This window comes from Calypte anna, chromosome 2, assembly GCF_003957555.1.
Source record: "Calypte anna isolate BGI_N300 chromosome 2, bCalAnn1_v1.p, whole genome shotgun sequence".
Taxonomy (NCBI): Eukaryota; Metazoa; Chordata; class Aves; order Apodiformes; family Trochilidae; genus Calypte; species Calypte anna.
In genome coordinates, this window is record NC_044245.1 from 147,339,617 (window position 1) to 147,360,224 (window position 20,608).

A 20,608-nucleotide genomic window follows, 5' to 3' on the forward strand; every position below is an offset into this window, starting at 1 on the left:
GCAGGTTTTAGAGACCTACATGTTTCACTCTTTTCTTAAGGCTCGTCTGAACAGAAAAATGGATGCTTTTGCTCGACTTGACTTGAGTACCCAGTCTGAAGAAGACAGGTGAAGTTTTCTCATTCTTCATAGAATCATAGAATTGGCTGGGTTGGAAGGGACCTCAGAGATCATCGAGTCCAACCCTTGAACCACTGTTGCGGTTCCCAGCCCATGGCACTGAGTGCCACATCCAGTCTCTTTTGAAATATCTCCAGACACGGAGAATCCACTACTTCCCTGGGCAGCCCATTCTAATGTCTGATCACCCTCTCAGTAAAGAAATTCTTTCTAATATCCAACCTAAACCTCCCCTGGCACAACTTGAGACCGTGCCCTCTTGTCTTGCTGAGAGTTGCCTGGGAAAAGAGACCAACCCCCCCCTGGCTCCAACCTCCTTTCAGGGAGTTGTAGAGAGTGATGAGGTCTCCCCTGAGCCTCCTCTTCTCCAGTCTAAACACCCCCAGCTCTCTCAGCCCTTCCTCCCAGGACTTGTGCTGGATCCCTTCACAGCCTCCTTGCTCATCTCTGGACCTGCTCCAGCACCTCAATCTCCTTCCTGAGATGAGGGGCCCAGAACTGGACACAGGACTCAAGCTGTGGCCTCCCCAGGGCTGAGTACAGGGGCAGAATCCCTTCCCTGGACCTGCTGGCCACACTGTTCCTGATCCAGGCCAGGATGCCATTGGCCTTCTTGGCCACCTGGGCACACTGCTGGCTCATGTTCAGCTTCCTGTCAATCCAGACTCCCAGGTCCCTTTCTGCCTGGCTGCTCTCAGCCACTCTGTGCCCAGCCTGGAGCTCCCCATGGGGTTGTTGTGGCCAAAGTGCAGGACCCGGCACTTGGCCATGTTGAACCTCATCCTGTTGGAATCATCCCAGCTCTCCAGTCTGTCCAGGTCCCTCTGCAGAGCCCTCCTGCCTTCCAGCTGATCCACACACTCCCCCCCAGCTTCATTCTGCATTTGAATCTTCTATTGATATTTTTGATTTTATATAGTCCTTCTGACTATATTGGTATGAGATCAGGTCATTGAATGAGTCATCAGTAGTTCATTTGATTAGGATTACTGTAAAAGGGTGAGATGAACATGTCCAGCCATGGCTGTTGAAATTGTAAATTGGTGCAATAATTGTAATTTAATAGTATTATACAGAAAAAAAAATCCAGTGGTAATTTAGTGTGTATGTATACCGAATTTTGAAAATTGTCATATATGTATATTTTTAATTTTTTTTAGATTAAACTTGATGTTTCATACCCCAAGAAGACTGACTATGGAGAAGATGGCTTCTAAACAACTTAATCCCCAGTACAAGATCAGCAGGCGTATGGTGATCAGTATGCCTAATTTGCAAGATATCAAACTGCCAGAGGGCCCTACTAGAAATTCCTCACTTCGAAGAATAGAAACAGATGTTGGTAAGGGAAGAGTGTTTCGAGCAAATGCAGTGTCTTTTTTTGTTGACTTTGTGGGAGACATCACTGAATAATTTTCACTGTAGCACTGTCAGGTGCTGGAAAGAAATGGTGAGCTGGGTCATTGAGCTAGAGTCTGTCTGTGCTGCTGCTTGCATGTTAAATCAACCTATAGTCTGCTTTAAGTTTTTCTGTGCCATAAAAGACTGAATGCTCACAGTAGGTTTGATACTGTAGGATTGCTGCCTGAATCAGTAACCATGTTAGGTCCTTAACCACCTTACATCCAGTTCTCCACTGCTTTTAAACATATCCTTTTTTTTTTTTTAATTTCCCCCTCCCTCCCAGAACTACTGCTATCAGAGAAGGGAATATTCTGATAATTAGGACAATGGACATAAAAATATATTTGTGTCCCTGACACATCTGTAGTCTTACTTGAATATCATGTAGTGAATTGCCTATTGGTCTAATGGGGATTCCTGTTGATTTTAGTGTGGCTGGTTGGGAAGATACTCTCCCTTTTACTCACTGCTTACTCACTAATCAATGATCTTGTTCATTTGTTTGTTTTTAGCTGTGAAAATGCCCTCCAAATCAGTCAGTATGTTCAAAATACCAGAAATTCACTTTCCCCTCATGTTCCAGAGTGTACACTCCTACTATACAGACTTCTTCAACCACCTCAGCAAAGCTATAAATACTTTACCACCTGATAATTCAGCATTGCTGGCAAGGTACTTTTACCTCCGGGGACTTATTAGCTTGATGCAAGGGAAACTACTAAATGCACTTTCTGACTTTCAGAACCTAGATAAAACAGACTTAAGAATTTTCCCCACTGATCTTGTAAGAAAAATAGTGGAAACCATGCCTCCTTCTGAGCGCTCGCAAGCAGACCGCAAACCTGAGCTGAAGAAGCTGATAAGTCGAGTGATGGAAAAGCAGAGAGAAGTTATGAAAACAGATGACCATGTGAAAAACTTTGAGCTGCCAAAAACACACATGCAGCTGGATGATTTTGTGAAGAGAATCCAGGAATCTGGGATTGTCAAAGATACAGACACCATACATCGGTTATTTGATGCCTTAACAGTAGGTGAGTATTGCAGCCATCTGTATTGTGTCTACCTGGACTTCAGCAAGGCCTTTGACACCGTCTCCTACAGCATCCTTCTGAAAAACCTGTCAGCCCACAGCTTGGACAGGGGCACTCTGTGCTGGGCTAGGAACTGGCTGGAGGGCCGGGCCCAGAGAGTGGTGCTGAATGGGGCTGCATCAAAATGGCGGCCGGTCACTAGTGGTGTACCCCAGGGATCAGTGTTGGGCCCAGTTCTGTTCAATATCTTTATTGATGATTTAGATAAGGGGATTGAGTCCATCATCAGCAAATTTGCAGATGACACTAAGCTGGGGGGGAGTGTGGATCAGCTGGAAGGCAGGAGGGCTCTGCAGAGGGACCTGGACAGACTGGAGAGTTGGGATGATTCCAATGGGATGGGGTTCAACAAGGCCAAGTGCCGGGTCCTGCACTTTGGCCACAACAACCCCATGGGGAGCTCCAGGCTGGGCACAGAGTGGCTGAGAGCAGCCAGGCAGAAAGGGACCTGGGAGTCTGGATTGACAGGAAGCTGAACATGAGCCAGCAGTGTGCCCAGGTGGCCAAGAAGGCCAATGGCATCCTGGCCTGGATCAAGAACAGCGTGGCCAGCAGGTCCAGGGAAGGGATTCTGCCCGTGTACTCAGCCCTGGCGAGGCCACAGCTTGAGTCCTGTGTCCAGTTCTGGGCCCCTCAGTTCAGGAAGGAGATTGAGGTCCTGGAGCAGGTCCAGAGAAGAGCAAGGAGGCTGTGAAGGGATGCAGCAGAATTCCTGTGAGGAAGGGCTGAGAGAGCTGGGGGTGTTCAGACTGGAGAAGAGGAGGCTCAGGGGAGACCTCATCACTCTCTACAACTCCCTGAAAGGAGGTTGGAGCCAGGGGGGGGTTGGGCTCTTTTCCCAGGCAGCTCTCAGCAAGACAAGAGGGCAGGGTCTCAAGTTGTGCCAGGGGAGGTTTAGGTTGGATATTAGAAAGAATTTCTTTACGGAGAGGGTGATCAGCCATTGGAATGGGCTGCCCAGGGAAGTAGTGGATTCTCCGTCCCTGGAGATATTTCAAAAGAGACTGGATGTGGCACTCAGTGCCATGGGCTGGGAACTGCAGTGGTAGTGGATCAAGGGTTGGAGTTGATGATCTCTGAGGTCCCTTCCAACCCAGACAATTCTGTGATTCTATGGATAATGATCTCATAGTGTTTTTTTTTAAGAACCAAATTAATTTTTTTGTCTCAAGTTGTTTCTTTTCAATTATTATTTAACATTTTCTGGGTCTGTAAAAGCTCACAATGTACGAGTGTGCTGGATATTATTTAATTAGGATAATTATGGGGAATAGATTTAACGTGTGCAGGAATGTCTATACTTGTGTCCAGTGTAAATTCAAGGAATCTACTTAAATTTGGGCACACAATATACAATTTTTCAGGTTGTGTAGGTGAGGTGGTTTTAATGAGGTATAGTTGTGTAGGTGAGGTGGATCTAATGGTGTGCAGTTCTGCTTTGGCTTAGATTATGAGTAAAGTGAATACAAGGCTGTCATGATTGCTGTTGGAAAATACTTCTGTGTTGTAAAACCACTGGGAAACGTGGCAAGATGTCAGTCTGTTAAAAACAAATTAACAAAATCCAGAATTCATGTACCTACAGTTATATTCTCTTGGATGATCATCATGTCAAAAGGAGAGGTTATGTTTATCCTTCAAAGAAATCTTTTCTCTCCATCATGAGGTCTTAATCCTTGGGACTGATTTCTAAAAACCTAGTTTGAGGGTGCTTTTCTAAAAAACTACTCAGTTCTCTTTCTGTGCCTACTTACTGTTGTACTTGTTATATTTTATGGCCTAAAAGGACTAAATATTGGTCAAAACAGCAAAAGTATAGCAAAGCTTCCTGAAGGTGGAGGTAGCATACAGCTTGCACAAATTTGTGTTTGTTTGAGACTCTGCTGTCCAAACACTTGAATTCTTAGAATAATTAATTACTTAGGACAGCTGTTGTGAAAATCTTGACTGATTTCAGATCCTCTCCTACTGTCTGAGTGGGTTTTTGGCATAAATTTAAAAAAGAAAGAGTGGCAGTGTTGGATCCCTCCATCTATAGAGTAGAGTGGAAGGGGGGATGCCATATGACAAGGACCTATGGGCTGTGCTAACTACAGAGGAATCTTTCTACCTCAACAGGAGAATTTTGTTACTTAACTGTTTCCCAGTCCTGGTGTGGGGTTTTTCTGGTAGTTTTTGCACCTCACATCCATAATGCTGTTAGGGGCACAGTTTGAAAGCAGGTATCTTTTCAAACTATCTTTCTGTGCAAATCTGTGTAACTTTGTAAATAAGGTCTAAAATTTTCTCAGGCCATCAGAAACAAATCGATCCTGAAACGTTCAGAGATTTCTACAACTACTGGAAGGAAACTGAAGCAGAAGCTCAAGAGGTGAATCTGCCACCAACTGTAATAGACCATCTAGATAAAAATGAGTGTGTCTACAAGCTATCCTGCTCTGTGAAAACCAACTATGGGGTAGGAAAAATTGCTCTGACCCAAAAGCGCTTGTTCCTTTTGACTGAAGGAGGACGTCCTGGCTATGTCCAGATTGCTGCTTTCAGGGATATAGAGGTGAGCATGGAGTAACTTCTTGTTCTCTTGCATGCTTTTTCATATAGGGCATGTTCTATTCTGCTAAAAAATGTGTCTCTTAACTTAAAGTTTCAATAAGGAGTGTAGGAAACACCTCTGCAGTCAGTAACTTACGTGTGATTAGATAAAATTCTGGGTCTTTGGACCAGAACTGCTATAGTATGGTGTGCTAGGATGACATAGAGGTCATTTGAGATCGCTGGCTTTACTTATAAACAGAGAAAGTTGCCTTGTAGGATGAGTATTGTACCTTATCTGTGACTGCATGCTGAACCTTCCATGCTTTCTTTGATTCCCTACATTTCCAGGATGTGAAGAGCACAACTGTAGCTTTCCTTCTTTTGAGAATACCTACTCTGAGGATTAAAACATTGTCTAAAAAAGAAGTCTTTGAAGCTAACTTGAAAACTGAGTGTGATCTCTGGCACCTGATAGTGAAAGAAATGTGGGCTGGAAAGAAAATGGCAGATGATCACAAGGTATAAATATGGGGATTTCTAAACACCTGAGTATGATCTGTGTGCTTTCTGCTAAATAGTTCATGCAGCAGTCTTGGAATTTCTAGGTTTCAGCAGCCTATAGCTGTTGTTACTGTTATTTCTAAACAAAATACTTCTGACATAATACAAAAAAGAAAAAAATTACTACATTTTAAAATAGAGGATATTTTTTTTCTCATCTGTTGGCGTGGAACTTTTAACTTATTCATTTGTTCTGTGAAATAGTTTAAGTTCAACATGTGAAAATAGTGATCCTAAGTAACAGGCAACTTTCTCCACCTTGCTTCAAAATGTAATGTGTGAAAGAGCTTTTCCATGCTGGATTCCTGGTGACTATAGTTCTTTTCAATGTCTAGGGCAAGATGCATTCTTCTACAGAAACAGCAGGGTTTTTATTTGAACCACATGATTCTTTGTGACTGCTGAATTTAATAGTGAAAATGTAGCTTGGTAGCTTCAAGAAGGATTTAAATTTTTCCAAGGTGAAGCATCATGTGTACTTCCCTCCTGTGAAGAAAGATCCAGCCTGAAGATGGGGATCCATCCAGTGTCCACTCAGTGCCAATTACACAGTTTCATTTGCACATCCTGTTACAAAGTTGTACAGGATCTGAAATAATTCTCTCAGTGTAATGAATGAATTTAATACTGGCTTCCTGCTCCATGACCTTGCTTGGGAGTGGAACATGTGATGTGGGAGTGGGATTTGACCACCAGTTGTAAGAATTAAGCTGCAGGGCAGTGCTTGTGCTGAGCCTGATATGTGTTGTGATTATCGGATGTGGAGACTTGCAAGAATGATGAGCAACAGATAAACTACAGTAAGACTTTTGTCTTTAGGATCCTCAGTATATTCAGCAAGCTCTGACAAATGTTCTCCTGATGGATGCTGTGGTTGGAGCCCTGCAGTCCTCCAAAGCCATATATGCAGCCTCTAAACTGTCTTATTTTGACAGGATGAAAAATGAAGGTCAGTCACAGAGCAGTACTACAGAGCTCGCTGGTGTTTGGTCATTTGTCTCTGCTTTTTCTGTTTATATTCCCTTTTTCAAACTGATTATCTGTAGAAATACAAAAAGATGTCAGTCTGCACTTTCACAGATGTAATTTGTTCAGTGCTATTAATAGAAGGCTTACATTTTTTTGGTTTGTTTTTTTTTGCTTCAGGTCATCAGAACCCTAGTTGCTATGTCTGTCTCCCTCTTGGTTGCTGCATTTCTGTTTTGCTTGGGTGTTTTATGCATGCTTCTGCTACCAAAATCCATACAAATGGTGTTTGAGATCTCCTAGTCATCAAAGGCTAGAGGGAGAAATGTGAATAAATGGTGAAGAATTATTATTTTATAGAAATTATAGATCTGTTTCAGGCTTAAGTGTGCACTTCATAACCTTTTAAAATTTATTTTAGTGCCTATGATGGTCCCCAAAACAACTTCAGAGACATTAAAGCACAAGATCAACCCCTCAGCTGGTGAGACATTTCCACAGGCAATAGATGTCTTGCTTTATACTCCAGGTAAGGTGATGTATTGCTTACTTTGTTAGCCCAGTCTTAATTAGCCCATAAAGCAGATTATCTCTCATAACTCCTGGCAGAATGACTACCTGGTTTTGTTCACATCCTGACATGCTTTGGCTGCATGTGGCATACTAAAAGAGAAAATCATTTAAAAACCAGTAATAATGCATATTAAGATCCTTCAAGGCATAGCTTTCACTGTTTTAATTTGTCTTCCTGTGTGTCTGTGCCTTACAAAAGACCAATTCTGTCTTAATGAGCCCATTTCCTGTTAAGATTTCAGCTTCATGTATTGAGCAGGGTGGATGAATGATGCTCCACCCCTGGTGATTATTCATTGCTATTTTAAATTTCTTTTCAGTAGAGTCAGATGAGGGTCTCGGGTTGAATCACAGTGAAGGGAATAATGTGCCACCTCTTGAAGTCACAGCCAGACCTATATATAGTATTCCAGACCTATATATAGTAGTGTGGTCTGATGTCCTATTCATCACAGATAATTTAGGTCCATCTCTGGAGAAAGCATCAGCAATTTTTGTGTGAGTTTTTCTGTGACACTTGGCACAGTTAAATCTGACTAATTCAAAAAGCACTGGAGAAAAATAAAGGAAAAAAAAAAAAAGTTAGGGTCTTTGTGCAGTGGGCATGAATTCAGGTAGTAGATATGTTAATTCTAGAAGTTCCTAACTTTACTAGTCCTCTGATGTAAGTTCATATGTAATTCCTTGTATATGGGCAATTTTGACACAAAAGTTATCAGAATTCCAAATTTAAAGTGGGCTGGAGCAACACTGGGTTGGGTGGGTGGGTGGTGGGTTTGCTGGTTTTTCTTTTTCATTCTAGAATGAAGCTTCTAAGTGAGCAAATAGAATGAAGACATTTTTTAGTTGTATTTAAAAGCCTGTAGTCCCAGTTAGTGAGGTACTTGCTGATCAGTGAAAAAGTTTATCTTTCCTCCTGAATAATTCTGAAGTGTAAGATGAAACCATTGGGGGAGCTCAGTAAATAGCTGAGAACAAACACAAATTCTTTGTTAAAACACTGTAATTCATTTTCTGATGATGTAAGTTCCAGAACACAGAAACATTTTGTTAAGAAGCAGCTCTGCCTAATAATAATTTTCCCATCCATCTCCAATAGTTCATTTCCTTTTGCCTCTCTCATCTTGCCTGTTTCATTTTTAGGGCATCTTGACCCTTCAGAAAGATTTGGCAATGCTCATCCCAAACTCTGGTGTGCTTTAAATGAGGGGAAAGTGGTGGTCTTCGATGCATCCACCTGGTCTATTCAACAGCACTGTTTCAGAATGGGTCACTCCAAACTGGTGAGATTGTCACACATAAAATTGCTGCTTTAGCCTGGTGGGTTTTTTTTTTCTCTGGTCTGTATGACCCCAGACCACTGGATCTATCTCAGGAACAATTGTGCTGTCGTTTCTTAAAAGTTAAAGAAAGACTTTAGGGTTGTTTGGGCTTCAGTTAACTTGGAGGGGGGGAAATTTTTGAGAAGAAGTGGATTCATAATGAAACAAGTCACCTGGTAGGGAGTGATGGACTGGCCTGGTTCTTTGGGGCAGGAAGGTGGGTTTGAAACACTTCAGGAGAAAGAATAATGGAGAGAAACAACATAAAGAGAAGATGAGACAAGCCCTAAGAATGGGTGAAAAGTCACCTCTGCTGATGAACTGGAAGTTAGGGAAAGGTGTAAGGAAACTGGGTGGATGATACTGAGAGGGAGATGACACTCTACAGGAAGATGGCTCAACCTCTTGCTGAAAAGGGAAGCTGAACCAGAGCTGCAGACTGAGTGAAAAACACAGAGCAGAGACAAAATGCAGGCAGAGGGACTGTGTGGGTCACTTGTGTGAAGCTGAGAAACATCACAGTGGATGAGTGTGGGAGAGAGTCAGAAAAGGAGAATTAAAAATGATGGTGAGTGGCTGGATGAAGTGGAGATGGAAATCCAGGAGAAGGGCTGGATACTGATCTGTTCTAAAGAAGAGAGAGAAAAAGGGAGAAGTTTGGAACTGATGGAGCTCAGGAGGGAGATAAATAAAGAGCTTCTGAATGGAAGAAGGACATATTAGGGAAAGTAGAGAAGAGGAAAGTATTTTTAGACACCATTTCTAACTAAAGTAGGAGGGGTGTTTATATCAGATGGTTAGAATGGCTTCCAGTCCAGAAGTGAGAAATACACTTAACTTCTGTGGTTTCTTCCTCATGCCCTTTGTCAGTTTGGCTTTGGTTGAACCAGGAAACACAGCTTTGAGGCAGTTTCCAAGATAGATTATTAATTGTATTTACTAAAGGATCAACTCAAATGAGATCTGTCATCTCTGATAATATATAGAGCAGGGCAAAGGATAGAACACTGGAGCAGTGAGTCTGGAATCACCAGAAAACTTTATCATCTTAATATAGTTTTTTCTGTGTTACATTGAAGTTTTTTGTTTTGTTTTTTTTTTTGCTTCTAGATCTTATTTAATCCTGACTTTTTTCTCCCCAGACTTGTATGATCATGGTAGAGCAGAGTCAAGTGTGGATTGGTTCTCAAGACTCCATTATTTATATAATCAACACCCACAGCATGTCATGTAACAAGCAGCTAAATGATCATCGCTCTGATGTTACAGACATCGTTGTGGAGAAGAAGAATGGAGTACCCAGGTACATTTAGTTACAATGTTTTCTTCTTAAAAATATATATACAAGTAAATATGAAGAATGACTGTGCCACTGGAAGAGTTACAGACATGTGGAGAATCTTCCTGTGTCTAAATAAAAAACCATTTTATGTATTCACCAGCCCAGAGAATCTGGCCTGCAGTGAGCAGAGGAGTAGTTGAAGATCCAAATGATGCAGTAATGTGCTTTAATTATTTAACTGAAACAAAGGCAAGAAGTTAACTTGTCCTCAAGGAAATGGGGCACATGTAGGAAACCAGGGACTGATTTTCCTAAAGGTTGGAAGTGATTTATTATTTGAGACAGGGGGCCTTATCCTGCTAACATAAACCTTCACTTAGCCCTTTTTTGTAGCTCCCATGTTGTATTATGGTAAACTAAGAACTTCCTTTTTAAAGAAAGAGCATTATGTACTTTGGAACAAAGAAGATAAAGGAATGTTTTTTTGGACAAGGATGAGAGGAGCCAAGGACTGACAGCATCCGGCGCTGAATCAAGACAGATGCAGTTTAAAGACCACTTCATTTTTGCTTTGAGCACACCATCAACTCCATGTTTGCAGCATCCTTCTGGATTTTTCCTGCCTGTTTGTAGAAGAAAGAATACATTTATTGTCTTCTTCAGGCAAAATGCTTTTGATCTTGTGGTAGAACTGGAGAGAATGTTGGCTGGAGGCCTCCACTTCCCATGGGGGCAGCAGCTCCCAGACCAGAGATGAGCCAGCAGTGCAGCAGCTGTAACTGGGGCTCAGGGGGAATTTGCTTAGGAAGTGTTGAAACCTTCTGAAAAAGATTTTCTCTTCTGAAGACAACAGATGAAAAATTAAAAAAAAAAAAAAGGCATAGCACAATTTGTTTTGTCAAGTGCAGTGGCAAAGAGAACCAGTTTTGAGATAATTTTGGCCTAACTGGAGAGAAAAAGGGTGAAAATCCAATAGGCAACAATGTTGAGCAGACTTAGGGAAAGTTTTTACTGTCTGAACTCTTCATGCATGGTGTAATACTTGCTGGAGTTCACTTGGAGCTGTAAACTGGCCTGCAGTGTTTCCAGAGTCACAGTTTTTAAAGTGTAGTATTAAAGAAGAAAAAAAAATATCTGTACTGGAATACTTGTATTCCAGTGAGAGACATAAGCAGAAGATGGATGCCTGGCTGCAAACCTGAGCTGTTGGCTTCTTCAGTTCACTTTCAGCTGTCAGAACAAGCTATCTGGACTTTTTTGAGGGAAGGAAAAGGTTTAGATCATTCACTAGGCATCTTGGTGGGCTCAGGAGGGACATGCACCTGTCTGCTTGGATTCTGGTCACTTTGCTTAAAAGAATTGAACCAGAATAATTGTTCACTGCTAAAATAAAAATTAATATTTAATGATAATAAAGGCCTTGAAGCCTCTTGGACTTCAGTCCATCTTTTGCTAGAAATCATTAGTGTGCTTTACTCATCCAGTCTCTGAGATGTAGAACATTAATTTTGTTTATTGTAAAATGGGTTATTTTTCAAATAAGTCTCTTCTGTGTCTGCAGTTTGTTCTGACTGGTGTTTGTTTTTTAATCTTTACCAACAGTGAGGCATATTCAAGCAGTTTAGATGGAACAGTGATTGCTTGGAACATCAGCACCCTGAAAGTCAACCATGTCTTTCAGCTGCCCTGCCAAAATCTCACTTCTCTCAAGCTTCATAATGACCAGCTGTGGTGCTGTAAGTTCACTCCTCCTGTAATTACAAAAGGATAATATTACATCTTCATGTAGCAAGCTGTTTTATTAGACAGACCAATACATTAATCTCAGATTTATGTGTACATGAGGTTTTTTCCTCATTCTCTCTTTAAGTAGCTTCTGTACATTCCCAACATTTCCATAGCTGCTGAGCTTGGATCACTCCAAGATAATGTCCCTGCTGCAGGATGGCACTTCTGGCTGCAGTGTGTCTGACCTCCCCTGGCAATGCCTGTAAATTAGTATAGAAAAGTTTGAGAAGGTCCTTTTTAAAACTCTGGAGGGACAGAAGTAGTTGCAAATTTCATTTGGTGTTTCAGCCACAAAGTCTGGTAATTCCCAGGCTTGCATTTTGGCCACTTCTGGAAACGTCATCCCCAGTGCAGGAGATCAGGTGAATAAAGTAAAACTTTGTGCTCAGATAAGAGATGATCTTGAAATTGCTTCACAAATGGTGACCCATTCAATAATTTAGCACTTGTTCTTAGCCCTGCCACACACAAGAGCTTGGATCCAGGCATAGCTTACAGAGCAGCATCCAAAGGCTGGGGGAATTCCTGGTGCTGCAGTGGGCAGTGGGGATGTTGCTATTGCTGTGCTGGGTAAGGATTCAGCCCTGGTAACTTTGCAGTGCAGACACTTGGTCTCAGTTCTGTAGATGAAAATAGATGTGTACTTGAGAAACTAAGTATGATGTGTCCTGATTTTAAGGAGTTTGTTTCCTCTCATCATCTTTGGGCTCTAAACTAAGAGGCATATGCACTGCAGAATAGCAACTGGTGTTTGGAGAAAGAAACTGAAAACCAGGAAGAAGTTCCTCGAAGATTTCACTGTTGATTGAGAAACTCAGACAGGTGTTAAATGCATCCATTTTACTTTATTCTCCAGGATTTATAGAGATGGGGAAGTAGGCACTTCTGTTACTAACCCCTTCTCTTTAACACTGAAGGTACTGGAAGCTGCATACTTGTGGTGTCTACCTATGAATTTCACATACAGATGAAAATTGAGCACCACCTGAAGGATGTCCCTTCCTATTTTCTCTGCTTCCAGCTCTTCCCTGAGGTATGATTGTTAACCTGTTCATAGAGGTTCAGCAAAGCATGGTTATGTGGCATTACAAGCCATTAGCTCCTCACTTCATTGTACACTGTCAGAAGTGCTCACATGAAACATCTCTCTCTGTGTTTTAGAGAGATGAAGTGTGGGCATCTTACTCAGGCAGCAGTGACCTCTATGTTTGGAACATCAGAGACTTCACAAATACACCCCAAAAGATTCATCTGCAAGATTGCTCAGAGATCACTTGTATGATAAGAGTGAAAAATCAGGTGAGAGACATTTTTGGGCTGGTTTTACCTGTTGTGGAGCTCTTCACTGAGTTGTGTATGTTGGCAGCTCTCACTGCTGTCAGTTTTTACCTCCCTTGCTGAGATAGTACAGGTTTGAAACATGGGATTTCTCTTTGAAATCAGAGAAGTGAATGACTGCCCCAAAATGCAAGTGAAGCCAAAAAGCCTCCTCAGTAATTAAATGCATAGAGACTTTTCCAGTCTGACATTTTCAGGGAATCATAGAAAAGAAAAGTTTAGGACCTTTGGTATTTAATGTCAGGGCTCCTAAGACTAAGCCTTGGAAAACGTTTATAGCTAAACAACAAATGCCAATTAATTGGTGTGGCTTTGTAGATGACCTTTTTCTTGTTTAGTTACCATATTCCCAGCTCAACAGAACAGGTCCTGCCTCAGCATCTTGTGTCCCTCTTGCTGTTGGCCTCAGGCTGTGTACCTGTTTTTTTTTCTGCATGGTATCAGTTGCTGTGCAAATGATGGTAGTTGTAATATCACAGACAGGTTTAAGGTTAATTTGCAAACAAATAGATAATATAAATTTATTGGGAAAGCAACTTGCTGAGTCTCTTAGATTTTCCCTCCATCCTTCCTCAAAAATTACATTTTTAATGAAGTGCCTCATGAATAGGGAACCTTTCTGTGTATTCAGTCCTTGGTTAGCTTTATATATTAAAAGGGAAGAACTTTTTTGTGATATCTTTCCCTATAGTGGAGATTAATTTATTTAGGGAGGTAGAAGATTGTTAGGAAACCCCAAGGCATTAATCTCTTCTGTTCTGCTTCAGAACTTTCTCTTCCACTTGCTCCTCACTCTGCTCCACCTTAACTAACATTGTAGTCAAACTCATTGCTACAAAAGGAGCAACCAGAAGATAACTCTGCTTGATCCATCTCCAGAACCTGAGTGTTCATTGCACCATCTTCCAGCCTCCTAAGAGCTTGGCAGCCTCTGTTCTCCAAGGGGGACTCTGGAGCCAGTTGGAGTAGCTGGAGCACCCATACTCATCTGCTAGACAGTATTACAGTTACTAAGGATGCACTTCCAGCCTGGTGAAGGCATTGGGAGGGGTGTCTGCCCCTGCTTGCTTTGAAGAAATCCATTTTTTGTCTTTAAGAACCTGAGACAAATCCCATTGTGTTATGTGTCTGTCTGAAATAGGATGCTTTCTGGAGGCAAACATTACTAACACCCCTGAGTACTTACCCCATACAAACTGTGCAGGAGAAGACCACAAGTTGGTTCCTGCTGTGCCAGACCAGGTGCAACCACCCCAAATTCTGCTTCTGATGGTGACACTTGTAGGGAGAGTGTGAACCCAGCCTGGATCTGCAGTGCCTTCCTCTTGAGCTCCCTCACTGTCCATGATTCTTGCTTCTTGATTTTTCTGAAATCTGTGCCTCTACTTCAGGCTCAGATTTAGCTGTCCTCAGACCCAATCTCTGTGGATCTGATTTCATCCTGAACTTGCTGATGCCACAGTTTCCTGTAGCAGCAGTTCCAGAAGTTCACTGCCAGCAATGCTTTCTTCTGAGGGAAACTGAGCTCTTGCTGCTTTCCAGGTGTCCCTTCTCTTAACTGCAGGATCATAGAATCATAGAATTGGCTGGGTTGGAAGGGACCTCAGAGATCATCAAGTCCAACCCTTGATCCACTCCCACTGCAGTTCCCAGCCCATGGCACTGAGTGCCACATCCAGTCTCTTTTTAAATATCTCCAGGGATGGAGAATCCACTACTTCCCTGGGCAGCCCAGTCCAATGGCTGATCATCCTCTCCATAAAGAAATTCTTTCTAATATCCAACCTAAATCTCCCCTGGCACAACTTGAGACCGTGCCCTCTTGTCTTGCTGAGAGTTGCCTGGGAAAAGAGCCCAACCCCCCCCTGGCTCCAACCTCCTTTCAGGGAGTTGTAGAGAGTGATGAGGTCTCCTCTGAGCCTCCTCTTCTCCAGCCTGAACACCCCCAGCTCCCTCAGCCCTTCCTCACAGGACTTGTGCTGGATCCCTTCACAGCCTCCTTGCTCATCTCTGGACCTGCTCCAGCACCTCAATCTCCTTCCTGAGCTGAGGGGCCCAGAACTGGACACAGTGCCACCTCTCCTTGCCTGCACTTTTGTGGTTTTTTTCAAACCTTAATGCCATCTCTCCTTAGCTGCCTTGTTTTCACCCTAGGGAGTCCTGGATTCCTCTCTTTGCTCTTATGGCAGCTGTTCCTTTCTCTTGACACTTTCAGTAACTTTTCCCTGGATTTTTCTCTGTCCTTGCAGTCCAGAGAGCAGAACAGCTCAGAGCACTCAAGATGCTGTGTTGTGCAGGGTGATTAAATTCACACCTTCCCTTTTCCTGCCTGCCCTGGGTCTGTAGGACCGCGGGCAAGCCCAGGTTGCCCTGGGAAGCAGCTCCAGTGGATCATCAGCTCAGTGGATGCTGAGTGGGGTGCTCAAGGGGGTTCCCTGAATTTTGGGAACTCCTGGAGAGTTGAGAGCCAGCAGGAGCCTGCAGAGAGACTGAGCAGCAAAGGTGGCCAAGCCCCAGCACCTGTAAATGAACACTGGGGAACAACCAGGAGCCCCCTGAAGAGGGGAGGCCATTAGGATCAGGATTAGGATCGGGATGTGGGGGACATTTCCATGGGGAACGGGGGACCCTGTGCTGTGACCCTGCCAGCTCCAGCAAGGAGCTCTGGCCTCCCTGCATCCCCTGTCCAGGCAGAGCTCTGGGAGGGAAGGGGGAATGGGGAGAAGGGGGGAAGGTGCTGGGCCACATCTGGGGAGCTGCATAGGTAGGGGAACCCCTCCAGTTAGTGACAGAGCTCTGGGAGGAGGAGGAGGAGGAGTAGCAGGGAGTCTGAGAGAGAGGTGAGACTTCAACAGAAAGATAGATAAAAATTATAATAATAAAAATAAAATAATAAAAATAAAATAATAAAAATAAAAGCAATACAAATAAAACTAATAAAAATAATTAAAATAAAATAATAAAAATAAAATAATATAATCATAAAATAACAACAAAAATAAAAATATATTATTTTAATTATTTTATTTTTTATTGTTATTTTTATTTTTTATTTTTAAATTTTATTTTATTTTTATTATTTTATTTTAATTTTTAATTTTTATTTTTGTTTTTATTTTATTTTTATTTATTTTATTATTTTTATTATTTTTATTTTTATTTTTATTGTTATTTAATTTATTAATAAAATAATAAAAACAATAGAAAATAAAAATAGTAATGATAAAATAATAATAACAAAAATAATAGAAAAAGAGATTAATAGAAAGATAAAATAAAAATTAAAAATAATTAAATAATAGAAAATAATAAAAATAATAAAAATAAAAATAAAAGTAATAACATTAAAAATTAATAATAAATAAAAACAATAAAAATAAAATAATAATTAAAATAAAATAATATAAAAATTTTAGAATAATAAAAATTGAAAATAATAGAAATAAAAAATAAAACTAATAAAAATAATTAAAACTCCCAAAATGATAATAATAAAAAATACATTATATATACATGACATTTTCAGTGCTTCCCTTTCCCATCTGAGCGAGAGATCCCTCCCTGTATCCCTGCACACTCCTCAGCTGTGTCCCAGGCTGAACCATTCCACGCGTGACAGTGGTTTTGCTCCCTGCAGGTGTGGGTTGGCAGCAGCGGGAGGTCCCAGGGGAAGAGCAAAGGGAAGATTTACGTGGTGAGTGCTGAGAAGAAGTCGGTGGAGAAGGAGCTGTGGGGCCACGGGGCCACGGTGAGGGCTCTGTGCTCAGCTGAGGACAGGTACGTGCTGAGCGGCTCTGGGAAGGAGGAGGGGAAGATTGCCATCTGGAAAGCTGAGTAGGGAGCCTCTTCCAAACCCATCTGACTGTGCCAGAAGAAAGGTGAAGCCCTCGGGCTGTGTTTATTCCAGAGTTTTGCATTTATTTCAGTGTTACCGTGCTGTGTTTATTGGGTTACTTCAGATCCTGCCTTGCTGTAAAGAAACTGGATCCCTCCTCGCATGCAGCTCCTGCTGCTCCCCTGATACAGGATCAGAAATGTGAATTAAGGGGTCACTGAGGGCCTCAAACTTGACACCTGGTGAAGGGTTGGAGTTGTGGGTGCTGCAGGTGTGGCACTGAGAGCCCAAAGCTCAGGAATTCTGCTGTTCTTGGGAAGTGGGATTGAGAGTTGGCTCGGGGCTGCCTGAAAAGGTGGGATCTGGTGTTGTCTGACAGCCTGGAAGAGCTGGGAATGGCCACTGAAAATTAAAAACTTAAGTGACTTTGTGGGGTATCTGTGGAGCTACTGGAAATGCTGAGTATCTTTCTGAGCTAGCAGCTTGATTTAGCTGGGAGGACTGTCCCCTACCCTCTGTATTTATGGTGCTGTATTATTTAAAAATGTAGACACAGCCTCTCCCTGATAGCACTGAAAGCTCCCTGCTGCTGAAATAAGATACTTGGACGCTCTTAATGCTGTTTTACTTTTTTTTACTTGTTTTTTTTTTCCCTTACATACAAGGCACAGCACTTGGCAGTTGTAGCAGTTTGTGAAACTGACCTTTTGTTTTTAATCTGAAGCACTTAATTTATTCAATTTCTGTAGATACCACACTTGCTTGTGGAAGCAACCTTTCAGTTCCTGTGCAAACAAACCCCTGCCACTCCTCCCTCAGTCACCATTTCTGTAATCAGAGGAGCTGCTCTTCCTTTGTCTAGAACCTGCTTAATTTTTAAGTACTGCACTTAAAACTCATCAAAATACTCCTTAATGAAGCAAACATCATCTCCTTGCATAGAGGAGTCCCCTGAGCAGCATTTCCTGATGACTCCCTCATGGTTTTTGCACTGGTGACAACTCTTTTCAAACAGAACAATAAACCTGTGCAGGGCAGCTTTCTCTCTGCTAGTGCTGAGTAAAGTGGAATACAATATTTAAAACGTTGTAAAAAGAAGGCAAAAATGGGCTGCTGCTTTTGTTCTTCAATATAAACCCATGCAGGCCTAACAGAAGTGTAAAACACTGGAACTATACTCCATGTAATTTTTCCATGTGCTGATAAAAGGTTTTATGACATGATATTAACTGAAATTTTACCTTTTTGGTTTTTTGTTTTCATTTTAAGAATATTAAACACTATATTGATACTCTGGCCTCTCTTTGTCCTTTGTTCTTTTTCCTGTGAAAGCAGACAACACAGGAATGAGGATTTTCAGCCCTGACTTGTATCCTGTCTGTGTAACACAGAGAATAATTGCCTGGGGTTTTTTTGTGTCTTTACATATTCTCCTTTCTAAAACCACCTCCTGCTGGCACTGTGTCCTCCTTTGAGCCCCTCTCCTGTAACTTTCAGGTTCCTTATTTCCTCCCCATGCAGCTGCCTGGTGGTGATATGTAAAATGAATTATTTACTGAATTCAAGGATTTTTCTGTTCAGAAAGACACTGGCACTGCTACTGAAGTGTCTCTTGCTGCAGGGATGCACCTGGCTGTACCAACCTGCCTGCTGCTGCCTTCATTGATTTTCATTCCTGCCAGACTGTTTAAATGTGGGTTTTGCCATCTTGGCTGGTTTGTACCCAACTCATGTGACTGTCAAGGTGACAAAACCAGCACACCTCCATTTTTGTGCATCTTTTATTGATGAAAGACTCCAATTTTACTGAGTAGGAACAGAATTTATTGAGGAGATGTCTCTTTTTAAAAACACTGCTTTCTTTAGAACCAGCTGTTGAACACCACATACAGGAGAAGAATTTTAACCACATCAGATACAAAAACTCTTCAAGAAAATTAACCCATCCCCAAGCTCAGGACCACCAGCAGCACCATTTCAGCTGGCTTGAGGAGCAGCAGGCAGTGTTGGTTTGTGTTGGGTATGTGTTCCCTTCCCATTCCAGCTGTGCTCCAGCACTGCAGCTGTGGAAATGAACCCTTAGGAACTGTGCTGTGGGGTTTTGTTCAGTTTTCAGTGGATTTTTGGTGGTGGGAAGGGATCCTCAGATGCCTAAATGGACTTCAGAGTGGTTCTTTGCTGTGTTTGGCCCCCAGCAAGGCCTCCTGCAGACTGTGACACCATAAATCCTTGAGAGCTTGGATTTTGGAAACCTTCTGTTGAGCCTTTTCAGTTAAAAAGCAGATTGCCAGGGCTCAGAACAGGCTGACAAAAACAGGGGGAAGATTTGTGTGTTCTACCTGGAACTGCCTGGCTTTCCAAACAGGTGGTGAGAGCTTGCTCTGTTTGGTGAATACCAAGCAGAAGTTTTACAACTATTTATAAATCTATTGATTTATATATATTGTCTTTATATTTGTAAAGACAGAGCTTTGCATCCTGCCAGTCTGTGCTCCAGGCAGGCAGCATTCCTCTTCTCCCTTGCTCAGAATGATTTTGGGCTCCTCCCTCTCTACCTCCAAGGAATTGTCCCCCAGGGAAGGGACAAAGTCCTTCCCAGCAGTAAGGTGCCCCTTGCAGGAGAAGGTAGGGACAGATCTGAGCACACCCAGTCCTCTGACCTTAACACTAGGCTGCTCTTGGGGTTGGTCCTGGTCCAGTTCTGTCACCACAAGTGGCTGAGTATGAGCCCAGGTGGCCAAGAAAGCCACCAGCATTCTGGCTTGTATCCTGGCCAGCAGGACCAGGGCAGGGATTGTCCCCCTGTGCTTGGCAGGGGTGAGACAGCACTTGGAATCCTGGGCTCAGTTTTGAGGCCCCCTCAGTACAAGCAGGACCTTGAGGGGCTGGGGTGAGGCCAGAGATGGGGAAGGGTCTGGAGCACAAATCTTACGAGGAGCAGAGGAGGGAACTGGGGGTGTTCAGCCTGGAGAAAAGGAGGGTGAGGGAGGACTCTCACTTTCTGTAACCACCTGGAAGTGCAGGGAGGTGGGAAGTGGTTTCTTCCCCCCAAGTAACAAGGGGTAGGACAAGAGGAAAGCTGCACCAGGGGGGATTGAGCTGGGGAGCAACCAGGGAGCACTGGTGGCCACCCAGCAGAAGGCCATGGCCTTTCTAAACTCTGCAGTCACCCAGCTTCCAAGGAATTGCACTGCTGGGAACACGGTGCCATCCCCAGGGCCTGCTCTCACTCCTGTGTGGCAGCAGTGAGCAGAGCTGGAGGAGATGCCCAGGGAGAGGAATTGCTCCTCCAGGAGGAGGTGGGTGGGTTGAGGAGCATCAGGTGAGAGGGAGACAAATCCCTGAGGGAGCTGGGGGAGCTGGGGGTGTTCAGGCTGCAGAAGAGGAGGCTCAGGGGAGACCTCATCACTCTCTACAACTCCCTGAAAGGAGGTTGGAGCCAGGGAGGGTCGGGCTCTGCTCCCAAGAAGCTACCAGTAAGACGAGGGCATGGGCTTAAGCTCTGCCAGGGGAGGTTTAGGTTGGATATTGGGGAAAAATTCTTTACAGAGAAGGTGATCAGACACTGGAATGGGCTGCCCAGGGAGGGGGTGGATTCTCCATCCCTGGAAGTTTTTAAGAAGAGACACGCAGTGCCATGGGCTGGGAACCACAGTGAAGTGGATCAAGGGTTGGACTTGATGATCTCAGAGGTTCCTTTCCAACCTGGCTGATTCTATGATTCTGTAACAGCAGCTGCCATCCATCCTGTCAGACAGCCAGGACACCTGATACAGAGGATTCCCTGTCT

General features: G+C 42.9%; 1 protein-coding gene across 3 annotated transcripts in view; it reads left to right on the forward strand.

Annotated features, from left to right (window-relative positions):
- The window catches only part of DENND3 (DENN domain containing 3), a 42,675-nt gene extending 24,572 nt beyond the window's left edge, over nt 1–18,103 (forward strand). For 2 of the 3 annotated variants that reach the window (XM_008502423.2, XM_030445918.1), the window contains exons 11-23: nt 5–108; nt 1,281–1,462; nt 2,037–2,558; nt 4,910–5,172; nt 5,502–5,672; nt 6,534–6,663; nt 7,102–7,209; nt 8,397–8,536; nt 9,718–9,878; nt 11,460–11,593; nt 12,563–12,678; nt 12,807–12,944; nt 16,621–18,103. In XM_008502423.2, coding sequence (XP_008500645.1) covers nt 5–108; nt 1,281–1,462; nt 2,037–2,558; nt 4,910–5,172; nt 5,502–5,672; nt 6,534–6,663; nt 7,102–7,209; nt 8,397–8,536; nt 9,718–9,878; nt 11,460–11,593; nt 12,563–12,678; nt 12,807–12,944; nt 16,621–16,821 — 2,370 coding nt within the window. In that variant the 3' untranslated portion in view covers nt 16,822–18,103. The remainder of the gene's footprint in view (nt 1–4; nt 109–1,280; nt 1,463–2,036; nt 2,559–4,909; nt 5,173–5,501; nt 5,673–6,533; nt 6,664–7,101; nt 7,210–8,396; nt 8,537–9,717; nt 9,879–11,459; nt 11,594–12,562; nt 12,679–12,806; nt 12,945–16,620) is intronic. The other variant, XM_030445917.1, reaches the window with a different exon arrangement.
- The last annotated feature ends 2,505 nt before the right edge of the window (nt 18,104–20,608 follow it).